The sequence below is a fragment of the Emydura macquarii genome, unplaced genomic scaffold, assembly GCF_026122565.2.
Source record: "Emydura macquarii macquarii isolate MOO-44397 ecotype Brisbane River unplaced genomic scaffold, CSIRO-AGI_Emac_v2 contig_2897, whole genome shotgun sequence".
NCBI lineage: Eukaryota > Metazoa > Chordata > Testudines > Chelidae > Emydura > Emydura macquarii.
Window position 1 is genome coordinate 3,976,047 of NW_027133034.1, and position 17,638 is coordinate 3,993,684.

Here is a 17,638-nt window from a genome sequence, read left to right on the forward strand (position 1 = left end):
ATTATCAGAGAAAATAGGTAACATAGTAACAAAACAGTTGATGAAATCATCAGGCACAGTACATGCTCACAGGTCCAAAACCAACAGGAAACACTTTAGCAGGAAATAAAAAGGTCATATGACCAATGTTTTCTGTTATAGCAGCTACAGCACTAGAGCCACATGGGGATAAAAATCTCTTTGGATATTCATTTAATCATAATGCATTTAATCATAACCCCCCCCAGGCCCTGGCCCTTTCCCCCACCTCCTCCCATGTGATGTGGGCCCAGCTGCTCCAGCCTACTATAAGAGCATGACTGAGTGGTGTGATCCTCACAGCTGAAAGTTTGGGGACCCCTGCTCTATTTCATATGACAAGCTAAATTGCGGAGACCTTTGACACAGTTTCTTATTACAAACAGCCAAAAAAGTAAGTGCAAGGCTGTGGTATTAGCATACTTAAACCTTGCATGGGACTTGTTTCTGGTGTGACCTGGGAACAAGATGGTAAGGATGTGCATAGATCTGCAAGCCTGGTAGTTGCCCACCATCAGTAGTAAGACTCTTTCATGGGAAGATTTTTCTCCCTATGGTTATTGTCATAAGTTTGAGCTAAGCAGCTTTTAACAGGGGGGGTGGAGAGGGGACAAAGTACAAACAAAAACTTCTGTTCAGGCTGTAACCCTCAAAATATACTCCCTTGTAATTTGATATAGATAAATAAACTGTTTCAGCATAACAGACAAAAAGATGGTTCCTGTCTTGAAGAGATTTAGTTTAAAAATACTACCCTATTCTACATGATAATGATAATAGTAGTATTGTGTGTGCGTGTGTATGTGTGCGCACGCATGTTTTGTTTTTAATTCAGGAAAATTCAGGAAGTTATCTTTCCAGCAACACTTTGCTTTCTCCCTGGGGAGTAGGCTAGAAACAAAGCGTATGTAGAAAAGAACTGATAAGCTCTGGAGACCACAATTTCAAAGGTATTTTGGTGATTTCAAATGGGAGTTAGGTACCTTATCTGTTTGGGCACTTTTGAAAAATCTCACTAGGCAACCAAATACCTTTGAAAACCTGGTCCTGGGACATCATCCTGCGGTACTATTCCATTGTGTTGGTGTCATGTTCCTTATATCTTCAGTATAAATGTATAATCCTGGTATATAGTGTCTGGGCTTCTGTTTTTTTTAAATTATGTCAATGAAATAAATACTAGTCTGCAATCATGAAAAATTACTAACATGATAAAATTATAGGAATGAATATAGAATGAAGAAAAAGATCTGATTTTTTGTATCTTAAACACTCATGAAAATGCTCATGTAATCTTGTCTCAAAGTAAGAGCACAAAAGGATTGACTGTTCTGTCTTTTTGTTACTGCAAATGTTTTCCCAGGTCATTTTGGCTCTTCAGTAGCTTCTTATTTTATATTTTTGCGCTGGATGTATGGAATAAACATGATTCTCTTTGGATTGACATTTGGCCTTGTTATGGTGCCTGAGGTGAGACTGGGTGACTTGGGATTTTCTCAAACTGCTTTTCTTATTTCTATAGAGGAATAAATGTTACTGAGAAACGTTGCTTAAATTTTTACTTTTTTGACTCAAACACTTAGGGCAGGATCCTTACAGATCGATGTTCCAGCCCCTTTAAGCCATGGAAAAGAGACAGAGGGGTGTCAAACAGACCTAAAATCCCTCGTTCTACCCAGGGATGCATTCTAGGCATAGGCATTGCAGAAGACAGCCCATAAAGCTGCCTCCCAAGAGCCACTTAACAACCCCTGGAACTAGTGTAGGAGAGCAGGGCTGAGGGTGAGAGCAGTGTGTGGGGGTAGGGCTGCATCACGCAGTGCTGGGGATATTCCAGGTACTGCTGTAGCCCTTAGGGCAACCTGGGAAACCTAAATTATTCCAGAGGCATCTCCAAAATTTGGAGCAGCCAGGATTGGCACAGGGAGTGGAGGCAGGAACACAAAGGTGGTTTAAAGCTACCTTAGCCCCCATCCTCCGTGCTGTGAGTTCTGTGCTGCATCCTTAATAGTATGCTTGCACTTTGAGCTGGAGGTACTATTTGCAGCTTGAGGAGACATACTCTGTGCCAGCTGTGATCAAGAGTTAGTGCACTAAAAATAGAGTGTAGCCACAGCAGCGCTGGGGCAGGCAGGGCTAGCCACCCTGCATACATACGTATCTAGCATCTTGAATGAGACTATATTTAGGGCAGCTAGCCCCTCCCCCTGCTAGTTCTGTCATGGCTACATTCCATTTTTAGTTGTCAGCTTGCTTAGAGCTAGCATGGGGTATGTATTCTCAAGCTGGAAATTGTAGGTGCAGATCGAAGTGCAGACATAGCCTTCAAAATGCAGCACAGAATCTCACCCATAATGTGGATTTCAGCTCATATTGAAATCTTCCCATGCAAACGACCAGCATAAGACTTAAGCAGGACTCAAAAGAGGGCTTCAATGGAATTTAAGTGGTACATAGGCCTTGGGCTGGCCCCTAATTTCAGCCATAGAGAATATTCTCTTGGTTACACTTACTTCCAGTATGTAGATGGAAGTGAGTGCAGCAGCTAACAATTAACCCCAGTAGATTTATTTAGGATATGACATTTTCCAAAATGTTTCCAATGGATGGGCCAAATTTTGCTTTCAGTTACCCTTTAGTAAAGTAATTGAAGCCAATGGAGTTATTTTGGATTTACACCACTTTAAAAGCCTGGTCCTGCTCCCATTGAAGTCAACAGAAAAAATCCCAGTGATTGCAATGGAACAGGATTACGAAACAGCTGAAAACAGAATCTGGCCTAGTACCTTCAATGGTTGTGCAAGAATCTCACCAGAAGCTCAAATACTTTCAGAATCCTGGCTGTCATCATTTGAAAATGATATGCATGTGATCACCCAGTATATTTTCTATTAACAAAAGCTACAAAATCAATAGCACAAGAAAAATGAATTTGCATCACTGAAAGAACTCTCTGATCTGATGAATGTTTTTAACCTCTTTGTTGCTGCTGAATATGAGATACAGCTTAACATTCCATTGATTTTAGTAGAATTCCATTTAATAAAAAAATGGTGTGGCATACTTCAATAATAGCCTCAATCACTAATAAAAGAGGTGAAGGAAAAAATTGGGAGAGGTGGATTCGTATCAGTAGGGAGTTCAGGAGAACACAAATCAAATCTTCAGTGCAGCTGTTCACATCTGCATTTTACACTTTTGATTGTTGGTGTTGTGTTTTGAACTGTTATCTACATTCATCATATTTTGGCTGCAGGCACTGATGGGGAAACCATATGGCACATTACCTAGAAAAACTGTCCCAAGAGCTGAAGAAGGAAGTGCTATGAATTTTGCAACTTTGTGGGACTTTAGTGTAAGTGTGCATTATTGCAATACTGCATGTTATCATGACTATTTTGGCTCTAAAAGGCTTTGATTTCAATGTTCAGTGCTTCACTGTTCAATTTCATTAGTTTAATATGAAATGTCAGGAGATAATTCAGATGGAAAGAAATCAATTCAAATAACTTTTTCATTAATTCTGAGAGTAGAGGTTTTCTTGACCTAAAAAAGGAACATATGAAAATTCCATACCCATTATTGTGTCTTTAGGAGAAAAAAAGGAGAGGTATTTGGGAATAAGGGTCTAGACTGATTTAGGTTGTGGTGTAATTCCATTGGCTTCACTAGAGTTGGACTATGGATGAATTTGACCCTTTGTGACTGTATGCATTTAGATTTCAAATTGGTGATGCAGTATAAATTCCAAGTAAGTCAAAAACTCCTACTTACAATATTTTCACCACCTTTCACACGTGGCATGCCTCCCTAGTTTCATTACTTTTGTAAACATTAAACAAAATTTAAGATGACTGTGCGGAGGATAAATTCCATATTACACTGAGTCCAGACAATAGTACCTTGGTTAAAAAGCAAATAAAGTCTCCAGATTGTCTGTCAGGCAGCAGCAGATGTCATTCTAAAGGATTTTGCACAAATGAAAAAGGTGGAATCATTATTATAGGTTTTCCTCAGATAAATAGGCATTTAGATAAGGTTGACTTTTCCTACAGCTTCTGTACAATCACCCTTCTGCATTTAGGCCTCAATCCTTCAAAGATTTATGCACATGCTTAACTTTAAGCCCTTGTTATGGATTTCAGCAAAGATAGCTATAAGAGAAGATGTGGGAGGTGAAACTGGGACTCCGTTTCTTTGAACAAGTCAAGTTCCACCAACTTACAGCGCAGACGTGGCAAACTCAGCTCTAGAATAGTTCATTCTCTTCATACTGAAGCACTAGGAGAAGTGTTAAAAATGACTGTACTTAGAAGATGAAGGAGTTAAAGTCTCCTTGGTCTGGACCCTGGTGCAGGGAAGGGTGATGAACTTTGACAAATGAAATACAGGCCAAAGAACATTGCCAAGGAACAAGGAAACCTTTATCCAGACAGAGATGGAGTGGAGATGGAGTATTTTTGGAGATGGAGATGGAATATTTTTGCCTCTAAAATTAATATTTTCAGATCCAAAATAAAAATGATAAACTAATGTGTATATTTAATCAAACATTTTTCTTTCTATCCTGAGCAATTTCTCAGGAATATTTCTTTCAAAAATCATTTAAAAAGGACTCTAAAATGTTTAGCAAAACATGAGGGGCCAAAGTGTGTGTGGTCAGATTATCCTTAGGAATGTGGCTATTTTCATCCCGCAGAAATTGCTAAATATCTGTTGCCTTTGTATTTTAATGCTGAATTGAATTTTTTATATTTATATGTTCCACAGATCAAACAATTACCCTAATTCACAGCAATCAAAATCTCAAGGCTCATTATAATCATGCATTCAAACTAAAGAATATATGCTTGTCTGTCTGATGTTAGATTGTGAGAAGGGTGAAGAGAGAGACTTTATACTTATGGCTACTGCTTCACAGCTAAAAATATATCAAGCTCCATGGTTAAATACAGTAGCCAAAATCCAGGAAACAACATCCTTAATTACTCACAGTGCAGAGATTATCTAAAGGCTTAAACACCTACAACAACACTGACTTTAGAGATATTTTAATACATGGAATGATCTAAACAGCCATTCAGAAATGTATGAGTCTGTATACAACTACAGATTAGATAATCCAAGCCCAGTATAAATTCTTACATAGAATTATACCATTTCTTAATAGAAAGATAGATACTAAAGACAAATCATTTAGTATGGATGTGCCCTGCACACTGTTGGCGCTATACAAATAAATAATATTCCTTTTATCCTAGAATCAAATGCCTAATAGTGTCTCTCCTGTATGCGTATCTCAATAACTATTCTGATACCAATACAATTAAGGAGATACATCAATTACCAAACCAAGAAATCTGTGGATATTACCTTTAGTTACCATATATTAATATTTCATTTTCACTTTCACAAGAATTGCAAATGAGGTTTTGCAAACAGTGTGTGTGACTTAGACTCTTAAAAGCTCCAATAAATCAAATGCATAGCTTGTGATTACACAAAATAGAAGGATGTTAGTCTATTGACAACTTAATCTATCAGTGGTAGAATTTTAAGAAATACCAGCAGCTAAACAGAAGGAAAGTAAATGGACCTTTTAATTTAGGAGGCCTAAAGACCTTTGTATTAACATAGTCAGTTAATAATCAAAACATCTCAGATTCATCAACAGTATATTGACAAATTCCACATGCTGAACTCTAGTGTTTGATTTGAATTAATTATACCCATTTGCTGCTGCTCTGTATGTGCTGTGCTGTTCAAAGGGTTTTAAATAGAGTGCTCTCCAAAGGGGTGAATCCTTATTTTAACCAAAAGGGTCTTTGACGAGGCTGAGCCAACTATCTTGATTACTTTCAGACTCCAGCAATTGCCTATTGTTAAATTATTTTGAAAAAGTAACAAACCAAACCAACAGAAACTTCATCATATGAATTTTTTTTAAAGAAATATAAACTTTTTCAATACCAGCCTAATAATTTCAATAACCAACCTTACAAACTGTAGGTACAAGAATCATTTCAGTATCCAATGAAACCCAGCGAGCTGCTGAGTGAAATGTATCAACTGTTAACTAGCACACAGGAACACTACACTGTATTTTAGGACAGGAAGTAAAGAATTTTATACCAAACTGGAACTGCAGGGAAATTTTAAGAACATGGAATATTAGTAACCAACTTTCTGTTTTGTCGGAAAGCTACTTTCCTTTAAAAAAACCCAACCAACCAACCAAACAAACAAACAAAAAAAGCCGCTACTTGGATGGAAAAAAAATTCAGCTGCTATGTTGTAGATGAAGTGCCCAACCTATAAAATACCTTATAGGTTATAGATCTGAAAATAAATATGAAATCTTTTCCAGACCCTCGCTAAAGGCCCCAAAATAGGGCTGTTCTGAATTCTCACAGAATGGTCATGCCCCAACTTGCAGGTTTATCATAATGATGTCTGGAGATGTTATGAAGGCGTAGAAATGAATGTTTCTTTGGAATTCACTGCTTTTGGTGAAATTTCTTGAGGTTTGGAGTGTGTATATGTAAATAAATAATAGGGCTACTTAAACTATTACTTGCTATTTACTTTTCAGGGCCTTGCACAGTATTCGGTGCTCTTTTATGGCTATTATAACAACCAGAGAACAATTGGATGGCTGAAGTTCAGGCTGCCTCTTTCCTATTTCCTTGTGGGAGTTGGGACCATTGCCTATAGCTTCATGGTTGTCATCCGAACGTAAGTTCCTTCTGACGTTAGGGAAGTAAAGAATGAATTAAAAATAAACCATTTTATTATCAGCTGCAATTCTCTTTCAAAGGATGCATCAGAGAGGATAATGTAGTAGTTTTAATACAGGATGGATGCAGTTCTGATGGAGCAAAGCCGCAAGGAAATGCTGGACTATGTTAAAGCCATCTATCGTTTTTTAGGACAGTATTTACTTATTTGTACCAGAAAGTTTGTCTCAGTCTGGCAGAGGTAAGGGGGAAAAAGTCTTTACTGAAATAACATAACACTTTCCCCTGGCATCTTAAAGGTGTGAAATGAACGTATAATGCAGGGAACAGAACTGTCAACCCTTCCTTTCACAATACTCTGCATCTAGCACAGCGTCAGAAAACATCCACGCCATTCAGTTGTTCCTGTTTTAATCATACCCTGTGTAAAATACATTTATACAAAAAGGAAGAGGAAAACGTGTAGCAAAAAATTCAACTGTATAAGTCACAGTGAGCAGTAAATGATTCTCAGCAAGAGTATAGTGGTTAGTTTACATTTGCACAGTGGTGTAGGAGAATTAATGTCATTGGTCATGGTAAAAGATTAGTGTCCTGTGGCAGATAAATTAGTCTCCAGTTGTGCTTTCTCCACTAAGTTGTATTTAGAGCGTAATACTAAAAACAGTAGGAAGAAATGGGAGGCTGGATAGGCTAGTGCATTAACCAATTTCATTTTCACCTCTGGAATTCTGGGTTTAAATCGTGGCTTAGGTCCAGAGTGCAAATGAGTTTGCTTGTCTTATTTTAGAGCCAAATTCACTGCCGGTATAAACTGGGACTACTCCATTGGCTTCAAAGGAGGTAAGCCAGTGGTGATTTGGTCCCTACTATCGATTTGCTCACACCAGAAAGTCCTCTAACATAAGAAACATGAATAAATAAATAAATAAGCATAATAAAGTTTCTTTAGAACAAGCTCAGGATTGGAAGAGTCCAACCTTCGCCGGTCAGGATTATTGGGCATTGCAGTGCAGCTGGATAGCAGAAACTCATACACAACCTTCATATGCTAGATCAGGCTGTTTGTTTTCACTTTCACAAGCACTAGATTAACTCAAATAATACATGGTTTCTTGGCTAAGATAAGCATTATTCCCAGACCAAAAAAAATGGTCTAACCATTTATTTGAGTCTCATTCTTTTTACTTAAAAAGTATGTGTTTGGAAAAAACATTTTGATGCAGCAGGCATAGTTTTGGACCTAGAATAGCTTAAAAAAATGTTTCTTTGATAGTATATCTCTGAAGATTAGAAGATTCTTCTCACTGAATCCTCTCAGGGAATTATACTGAAATGGCTATTACCCAGAAAAAAAAAGTCTTATAAACACAGAATAGGAGGCCAAAACAAGGGAAATATACTTGGGGAAAGCATATATATGGCATGTGCTAAATTTCCTACTGGCCAGAAGATTCTAATGTGATCTACATTTAGGCAACCCTAAGATAACCCTAAAATAGCCTTTATATAATCTTCTGCTTAAGGCCATTTTTTCAGAAGACAATACAATAAGCACAGAAGTTAAAACCTAATGTCATTCAGGTTGTTGTTGTTTTTCTGGTGGTTAGGGACAGAGAAGAGAGATGTGAGAGAGAGAGGAATTGACTATTATGTTTATAGAGACCATTTTGAGGTAGGACTCAAATCAACACCTACCTCACCCAACACCAAAGTGGAAAAATCCACAGCTTTAAGGTTGCATAATTTACATATGTAAGATCATTTTAGTTTCAAACTCCTAAGGAGCTTTCAACACATCATGCACTTGGGACTAGATTTGGCTGTCCAAGAAGTGGACAGGGGATGTGGCTGCCCCTACCCGGAGCCATTCTGAAATCCACAGGCTCTCCCTGCAGTTCTTGGGGCATTCTTCCAGGGTCTGGGCATTCACCCATGCCCAGAAGCTCTATGTTACTCTGTGGGCTCCCTGCCTCCATACAAGAATGGCTCCATATGTTAATGAAAATCTTTGGATAGGATGCTCAGGAATCAGATTACAGAAAGATAGGTATGATAGAATCAAGAAATTGTCACAAGAAAGCAGTTAGATTTGGAAAGACTACTGTGCCTCCCCTCCCGCCTCTTTTTCTTCTCTGTAATGGTAAATATATATATCCACTATCTAGTTGCTGCATGATGACCATGCAGTGTTTCTGTATTCTTTAAATGCATGTGGGACGTAATACTTGAGAGTATTTTCCCTGATGATTTCCAGAAGAGAAGGAGGTGATGAGGACAAGATGTGTCAGAAGAAGTATTCACAGCAGGTTATTTTCATACAACTTCAAATGACTAACAGAGACAGGACCCTGAGTCTCAGACACATATATGGTAACAGACTCAAAATTAGTTGCCTAGACACCCATGTAGTAATAATGCATGCAGATACAAAATAGTAATTGCACACACACATTTTATTTTATTTTTATTTTATTTTAATATCCAAATTTCCCATGGTACAATGACCACCTGCATATTGGACCAAATCTTTCCATCATACACTTCTCCCCACCCCCAAATTGAGTTATTCACTGACTCTTTTTGGGAACTGGGGCAAATGAATCCTTCTACAGTGTCACAGAACAGCAGCAGGGCAGAAGCTATACAGGCCCTCTCATGAGCCCTTTCTACTGTTAGTAACTTCCCTCCATCCCCACCCTCCCAGGGCTTCAACTCTACACCAGCTCAGCTAGAGACAACTTCATGGACGAGAAAACAGGAATGCTGTATAGCAGACACAATTACTTAGGTTAATGCATGTATGTTTTCTGGTGCATTTTAGGAGTTGATTTTAGGGAACATGGTTTGCATTGTTTATTTCTAATTATATGATTCTATTCCACAGCATAACCTTGAAATAGAAATTGTTTTTCCCTAAGCATGAAATCAATGAAGTATCCAAGGCCAAATTTATCATTCCCTAGTAATATACTCCGCTCCTTGTGCTTATTGAACTGAATTAGGTAATATGCAGCAACATGACTATCAACATTACAAGGCTGATAAGACCTTGAAATAGGGAAGTTAGCAGTCCAAGGTGAAGTCAAGCTACTTAAGAAATAATTTGATATTGGTGGATGCTATTAGAAATCCAGTTACAAGTACATAACAGACTAGCAGCATAAAAGAAAGCAGCATTTGTAATTTGTTTATTTAGTACAACCCGGGTTTTTTCTTGGCCAGTTATTAGAATTTATGTTTTTCTTTTGTCAAACGTAAGATCTGATCTGCAGCGTTTTAATTTGTTCTGGGGGTTTCTGTTTAAAATAACTTAGTCCTCCCTCTTGACAGCTTGTTTCCTACTGAGTTTCTCATCCAATTACATTTTTCTAATGTGCCACTGAAGAAACAAATAAGAAAATTCTATGGTGAGAAAATGAATGGACTCCACCGGAAGTGACCTATCCATCATTTCTTCATCATCATGGGATTGGGGTGCATTCTTGGATTTGAGATGACATGATTAAGTTATATTCTATGACATTAGGGACATGTGAAAATCTAAATCACTTAACAAAGCTGTGTGCTTCTCTCTAACTGTATACATCTTTCTGGCCTTTACAGAATGGCAAGGAATGCAAATGAGGAAGGTGGTGGGGATGATACAAGTTTTAATTTCAGCTGGAAAATGTTCACAAGCTGGGATTATTTGATTGGCAATCCTGAAACAGCAGATAATAAATTTGCCTCAATCACAACGAGCTTTAAGGTAAGATATAGCTCACTGAAGAGTGGGAACCTGATTCTCCCCCATTCTTCACAAACAAAGTCAGTAAGTGGAGACATGCCACTGTAAAACCAGTATGAAAGTAGAACTAGGTTGTAACCTTTTTCATGCCTAGGGTAGCCACCTGAAAATGCCAAGGTTAGGGCAGGCTGCAAAAGGAGAGCAGATTCTCCCAACGCTGGTGGGTGGCATTGAAGCCAGACTTCCCAACCAACCACAAACCATGCTTCTGATTCCCCAAAACCGTTTACCAAGAAGCCAGTACACTAATACACACAGCCCCCTTTACTGCATTCCAGTCTCTGGCTCCCAATCAGCCACTAGGTCCAGTAAAGAGACTAGTTATTTAAACTCTATGTTCTTTACTAAAAAGTTTCCCTCTGACCCCAAAGGGTCAGCCACAGTACCAGATCAATATAAGTTTGGATCTTACCCAAAATACCACGCTGCCAGCCAATCCTTTAGTAACTAAAACTAAAGGTTTATTATAAAAAGAAAGAAACAAACCATAAGAGAAATGTTAAAGGATTAAAGTAATCAGATACATACAAATGATTTGAAAGTCCATGTACATCAGGTTTCTAGAAGAAATGTGGAGTTGCAGGCTTATATAGTCCCTCTGGAATACATCCAGTAATTGGTTGCACAGCTTCAGCTGCAGATGGCTTGATTCAGAGGTAGATAGGTAGCTGAAGCTGAATTCTGGCTGAAAGACCACATGGATTCCCAAGGCTTCTGCCTTATATACCTTCTGTCCTTGCCATGCTGCTTGTGGAATTTTACAGGAACAAAATGGAGTTCAGAGTGACAGGAGCAAGTCCTGGTGCCTCATCAGGTATGTCTCTGGCTTTTCCCCTGGGCCCCTTGCATCTGTGGATGTCTCAATGAGCCATTAAGCAGGCTATTGTCCTGCCGCCATCCTGTCTAGGGTAAAAACAATGTGAGTTCTGTAGCTCTTTAAAGACTAACAAATTTAATTTCAGTAGGCATAAGCTTTCGTGAGCCTCAACTCACTTCCTCAGATGCAGTTGGTAGAAATGTCTAGGGTGTGTCTCATACAGCACAATTTGAAATGCAGCTATATCAAATATATCCATAACTTCCATTACACAATATAACACATGAGCATAAGTATTATTATCTTACTTAGCATATTATAACCTTTCTAACAGTACCTGACACGGCATGTCTTACATGAATTATTATGGTTTTGCCATACTGATGTCACATAATATAATAAATGCCCCCCACATCCCCACCCCCAATGCAGCCAGCATGACATAGGTCCTGTGGTATCTCACTCACTCTTTCCTTCTAGTACTGCAGGTAAGCAGTAGTAGTAGCAATGTTTGTGTTCTGTGAGGGTTGCTGTACATGTACAAGCAAAATTATTCCAGTACAAACATGTTTTTCTTCTCCTCCTCCTCACCTTTCCTAGCTTCCAGTTTCTATGGTGCTTTTTTCCCAACAAAACATTGTTTTAAATATGCTGGTGACATTTTGCAGCACTGACATTATCCTATTGTCTTGCTATGCAGAAGAGATACCCATAGACAGCTATGTCTTTGCCACCAGGGCCCATTTGGCATGTCAAAAAAAACCCCAACTGAGTCAGAAGTTTGACACCACACCTGCATCTCAGTAAGATAAAAAGGGTCACTTTGTGTTATTTTCAAGTGACCCGGGAGACACAGCCCGGTTCCCTGTGCAGTACGGCACATTCACTGACTTGACTCCAGACATAGGACTGTATGATGACTTCAGGAATCCCTGGGGTGCTTTTGGCTGTGTGAGGGGTAGTGCAACAGCTGCACTGGCTAGAGGCATTCTACCTGTGGAGTGCTGAGGCAGGCACCTTAGGGGCACTAGGGGGAGTGCATTCAGTCGCAGCTTCTACGTGCACTTCATTGCGCTCTCCTTCACCGCTAGTGGGAGGGGTGCAGGAGGCCAGGGCTGTGTTAAGGAACTGGAGGAACAAGAACTTTATGAGTTTCACTTATTCCACACTACTCAGTCAGCCACATCCCCTGTGCTTTCTGTGGTACTGTCAAGGATGCCAATAATCCCTCTCACTTTACAAAATAAAGGCACCCCTCCCCCACTCAAGAATACAAGTCATTTCACTGGGAGTTACTCAGGTCCTGTAGGGGTAAAATAAGGCCCAAGGAGCTCAAGCAACAGTGGCTCTTTGTGCAGATTAACACGAAGGTTGGAGGGCTGTGAAGATCTGCCTGTGTCCTCTCCTCACATTCTCCTACATCTGTGCAGGAGCAGTTAAAATCCTGTGTGAAAAGAATGAAAATCAATTGAGAGAAAAAATTTCTTGATGAATATCCCATGTTGCACCCATCCTACCTTCATTTCTGTGAACAGGCTGGGAACTGAACAGTCAAGGGGTGAACTCCTGGCCTCACTGAACTCAGCAGGAGTTTTGCCACTGATTTCAATGGGGCCAGGCTTCACCCAAGAATTTCTGCTCCCTCATTTCATTAAAGTGGTGTAGAGGAAGCAGAGCCACAGAGTTATTAGAAGGCAGTAATCCAGCTGTACTACTGGACAACTGATACATTTTTGTACACTAATAAGAAGCTGCAACTAAACTCTCCCTCCACAAGAACAGTGCGGTGAGACTGTGAGCTCTTTCTGCTGATGAAGCCAGGAAAGAGGATTAGAGAGGGGGGTTAGAGTTACTGGAGAGCCCTGGAATTCATTGTGCAAATGTTTCATTTCAAAATCTGAAATCATCCTGACTTTTTCTAGTCTGGGGTTCCTTTTCTGTTCCCCTCAGTTGCAGACCCTTAAAATGAAACCTTGCTGTTTCCACAGACACACTTTTTTCAAGTTTCCAGGTTCCTGAACAGAACCGTTTCTGACAGCTGGTCATACACTTATCCTTCTGTGTCTCCCAAACTCACAGCGCCTTCTGAATTCACAGTCAGTGCTGGCTTTGTTTTGAAAAATAGCTTTGGCATGTGAGTTCAGGTGTAAGAGAAACTCAAAATGAAACTCAATGGGGACAAAGCCATAGAAAAACTAGCCTGATGATACCCACGCAAGCCAAACCCAGCAAGGTCCCATAGCCCCAACAGAGATTTTGATACAACAATGTCACCTTCTTAAGAAACCAGAAGCCCAGGAGTAAACTCCATTCATCACAACTCATTTACAAGACTCGGTTACCTAATAGCTTCACAGACAATATAGAGCCTGATGCCTTTAATGCTACTCACTTACAGCTACCCTTTTGTTTCCAATAAGTGCAGGAAGCTATTTTGGAGGAGCAAGAGAACCGGAAAGAAGAAAACATTCACCTAACCCGATTCTTGAGAGTTCTTGCTAACTTCCTGGCCCTTTGCACACTGGCCGGGAGTGGTTACCTCATCTATTTTGTTGTGAGGAGATCCCAGAAGTTTGCCCTGGAAGGCCTGGATAACTATGGCTGGTGGGAGAGAAATGAAGTTAGTTCCACTTTATGAAATAGAGGTGGTTTGAAGCTATGGGTCTCTCTCTCTCTCTCTCTGCTCTGCATGGTGCTTTTTTCTGGTAGATTTCTAATTAAGGCTTAGATGGGATTTCCTCTTCTTTCCCCTGGTTCTCGTATTCACTAAGACAGTCATGTTTAGTTTTGCATTTTAAAATAGCTTTTCACACTTAACAACCCCACCTCAATTTCAGCCTTGACTGTAAACTCCTCCTCCTTGCCTTTTGGTCCAAGGCTGTTTTTTCAGCTTCTAAGGGGATTCCCAAAATCCCTTCAAAGAGTCTGCCTTCGTGTTAAAGGTGTATAAGAAAACTCTCTACCTGGAAAACTCTTTCTCAGAGAGATGATCAGGGGAATCACTGTGAACTAGGGAACTTTCAGGTAAGGTGCCGGGCTGGTGGGTGATATTGCAGAAATGCTCAGCTGCTGAACTAGACTGTTCCCTGTCTGCATGTGAGCAATGCAATTCTGGTACACTGGGAGAGAAGAGATACTTTCACTGTGATTTGAGTGTCAAGCACTGTAAGGAATTCAGTATGAGAAAATAGACAGCTGTGTAGGGCTTTAAAAGTGAAAACACTGGGCCAGATCTTCAGCTGGAGTAAGTTGGCATAAACCACTGATTTCAACAGACATATGCTGTTTTACATCAGTTGAGATTCTGGTCCATCGCTTCTGCCAAGCTATGATAAAGGCAATATGACTAGTACGCTGTTACAAATCCACAGCTCCTAGGGCCTTATAGCTATAACTTTGCAGCATGTCATGGCTATTCAGAAATTGATGTCAACAGTGGGCCTGGAACTCACCATGACCTCCTGATCAAAAAGCACAGGGCCCTAACACTTGAGCCAGAGGAGAATCTCTGATACCACTGATCACTAACGGGCTCATTACTGGCTTCAGCAATTCTTGTTCTATCTAATTAAGGGCAATGGTGACAGTGACCGTGTTCATTACAATGTTATGCCAACCTAATTTTCTAGTGTAGGTCAGGCCAGAGTTTAGCACAAGTCAAAAGGATGCCCTTCCACACAGAACGCAAAGCAGCCAAGTCAGAATTACTTTGGAAAGAGCAAGCACTAAACAAAACCAAAATGAAAAAAACAAAAACAAAAAAGACAGACCCGCACCACACAAGAGAATCCTGGATGTGGGGGGAGGCATATTAAGATTGGTCTAAGGTGTATGACAACAATAGTTTGATTTAAATTCTGTGGAAACAAAAGTCAAACACAGCACCGCTTGATTTAAAAACCAATGAGTCCCAAAGATTAACTGTTATAACTGTCTAACAGGCCCTGTGAGGACAGTTCAGGAGGAATTCAGCTTCTTCCCATTCTGAAAGGTGGGATAACAGATGTTTGCTAACAAGCCTGTGCCACCAAAGCTGTTACCTCAGAGTAAGTCTATGTTTGGAACACAGCGAACCAGATTGATATTTACATATTTTAAAAAGGCTGAGTTTTCTGCTAAGGAGAGGCTGGACCACAGAGCTGTGTTCTGCAGCAGTCCTCTCTAAAACAGCATGGATGTGGGGAGTGGTGGGGCAGACTGCGGGTCTGAGCAGAGCTTTGTTTGCAAGAACTCAATCCTGTGAAATACTGAGCAGCTCTGTGAGGTTTCCATTCAAACCAGTGGGAGTTAACCTGACAGGAGTGCTCAGCACCTTCTGAGGCCTGGTTTACACCTGGAAGTTGTACTGATATAACTATGTTGGTTAGGGTTGCGATTTTGAGGCCTTGTCTACACTTGCAATGCTACAGTGGCACAGCAGCAGCTACACTACTGTAGCGCTTCAGTGTAGACACTACCGACCCTGATGGGAGGGGTTTTCCTTTCTGTGTGGTTAATCCACCTCCCCGAGAGATGGTATCTAGCTCAATGGAAGAATTCTTCTGTCAACCTGCTGCTGTCTCCAGCGGGGGTTAGGTCGGCTTAACTATGTTGCGCATGTGTGTGGATTTTCCATACTCCTAAATGATGTAAGCTATGCCAAATGTAAGTTCTTAGTGTAGACCAGTCCTAATATGGATATACTGGTACACACACTAGGGCAAACACAGTTCTACCAATATAAAGGTGACTTATAAAGGTACAGTTATTCACCTTCACTTATGGGAATAGTTATACAGATACAAAGCACCTTAGAACAGGATTTGTACCACTTTAACTATATCAATGTAGCTAAAGCGATACAACTTTCTACTGAACACAAGGCCTGGAGATCAAAACCCCACTATAGCTACAGCCCTGCACGCATACACAAATATGGATCCGCATCTGATCCGCATACACCCCAATCAGCTTACCTCTGACTACCATCCACAGTGCAGTCATCCACACCTGCATGCACCTATAGCTGTGGGACCTCCAATTAGCTGTTTGAAGGCCATCCCTGCTCCAGCCTCCACCGCTGATCAGCTGTTTGGGAACCAGCCCCTCCAAGCAGCTGCCCAACAGCTTATCAGCGGCTTGTAGGGGAGTCCTTCCTACCCTCTCCCGATCAGTTGTTCTGTGGGGCTCCCCTGCCAGCCACTGATTTCGCTGGCAGGGGAGCCCCGTGGAACAACTGATCAGCAGCCAGCTCCCACCCCCATCTCAAAGGCAAGGAAACAGCCTCAAAGGCTATGATCTGCAGATAGCTGCTTCTCCACCTTTGAGATCTGCATCTGATCCACCAAAAAGTGATCTGCGGATATCCACATCCACGAATGCGGCTCTCTGTGGATACAAAGCAGATATCCGCAGATTTGCAGGGCTCGAACTATAGAGTCTCTGTCCAGCAAGCTTCACAAAGGGAACAGCATCTTCTGTGCTACACTTGCCCATGTGCTTCAGTAGAAGTTACAGTGGTCTTGACTCCCACTGCAGGTTGTGGTTACAGATTCTCAGGGCTGGTGTACGCTTAAAACTTAAGTCAACATAGCTAACACCCCTGGGTACCACAGCTAAGCTGATCTAACCCTTGCTGTAGCCGCAGCTAGGTTTTAGATTTTACCCACACAGTCAAATCCTTTTCCTCATATACAGCCCCGGTAAACAACCTGTGGGCAGGAGACTTTGCAGGAGTTGAGACAGAATGGTTTGCAGTCGTTACTGCAGCTGTCACTCACTTCCATGAGATGGAGATGAGGAGACTGGCCCGTAGAGCTACCACTGATGACTCTACCACCAAGCCCTCCTTCACAATGACGTAGATGGAGTCCCTACAAAGCATAGTTCCCACTTGTAAGGTTTGTAGACACCCTGTGTACATTCCCTGCATCCTTTGCTACCCCTCCAGCAAGACCACCCTCCTTCTGCTGCTTACTGATCCTTTTTCACCCACAAGGAAAGAGGAACGTGAAGATTCATTCCTGTATGTTTGCTGACTGGATTCTTTTGAATCACCTCAGTGCACTTATAAATATCCACCACACTCTTTTTCCCCTTGCTCTGTCTTTCAGCACTACAGATGTTGCTTTGAATCCCTTAGTCAGACCAAAGCCTGACATCCCCCCACACAGAGTAACACTACACCAGTCTAATTTCTTGCACACACTTAAAGCAACTAGTGACGGGGCCTTACCTACTTTGTTAATACAGCCTGTTAATGGCATTGTGTGGGATCATGCAATTTAACATATTGGT

General features: G+C 40.7%; 1 protein-coding gene across 1 annotated transcript in view; it reads left to right on the forward strand.

The window, feature by feature from the left end:
- The window catches only part of TMC1 (transmembrane channel like 1), a 71,070-nt gene that overhangs the window by 28,933 nt on the left and 24,499 nt on the right, over positions 1 to 17,638 (forward strand). Inside the window, exons 7-11 of the mRNA XM_067568565.1 lie at positions 1,382 to 1,488; positions 3,275 to 3,373; positions 6,611 to 6,753; positions 10,362 to 10,506; positions 13,788 to 13,982. Coding sequence (XP_067424666.1) covers positions 1,382 to 1,488; positions 3,275 to 3,373; positions 6,611 to 6,753; positions 10,362 to 10,506; positions 13,788 to 13,982 — 689 coding nt within the window. The remainder of the gene's footprint in view (positions 1 to 1,381; positions 1,489 to 3,274; positions 3,374 to 6,610; positions 6,754 to 10,361; positions 10,507 to 13,787; positions 13,983 to 17,638) is intronic.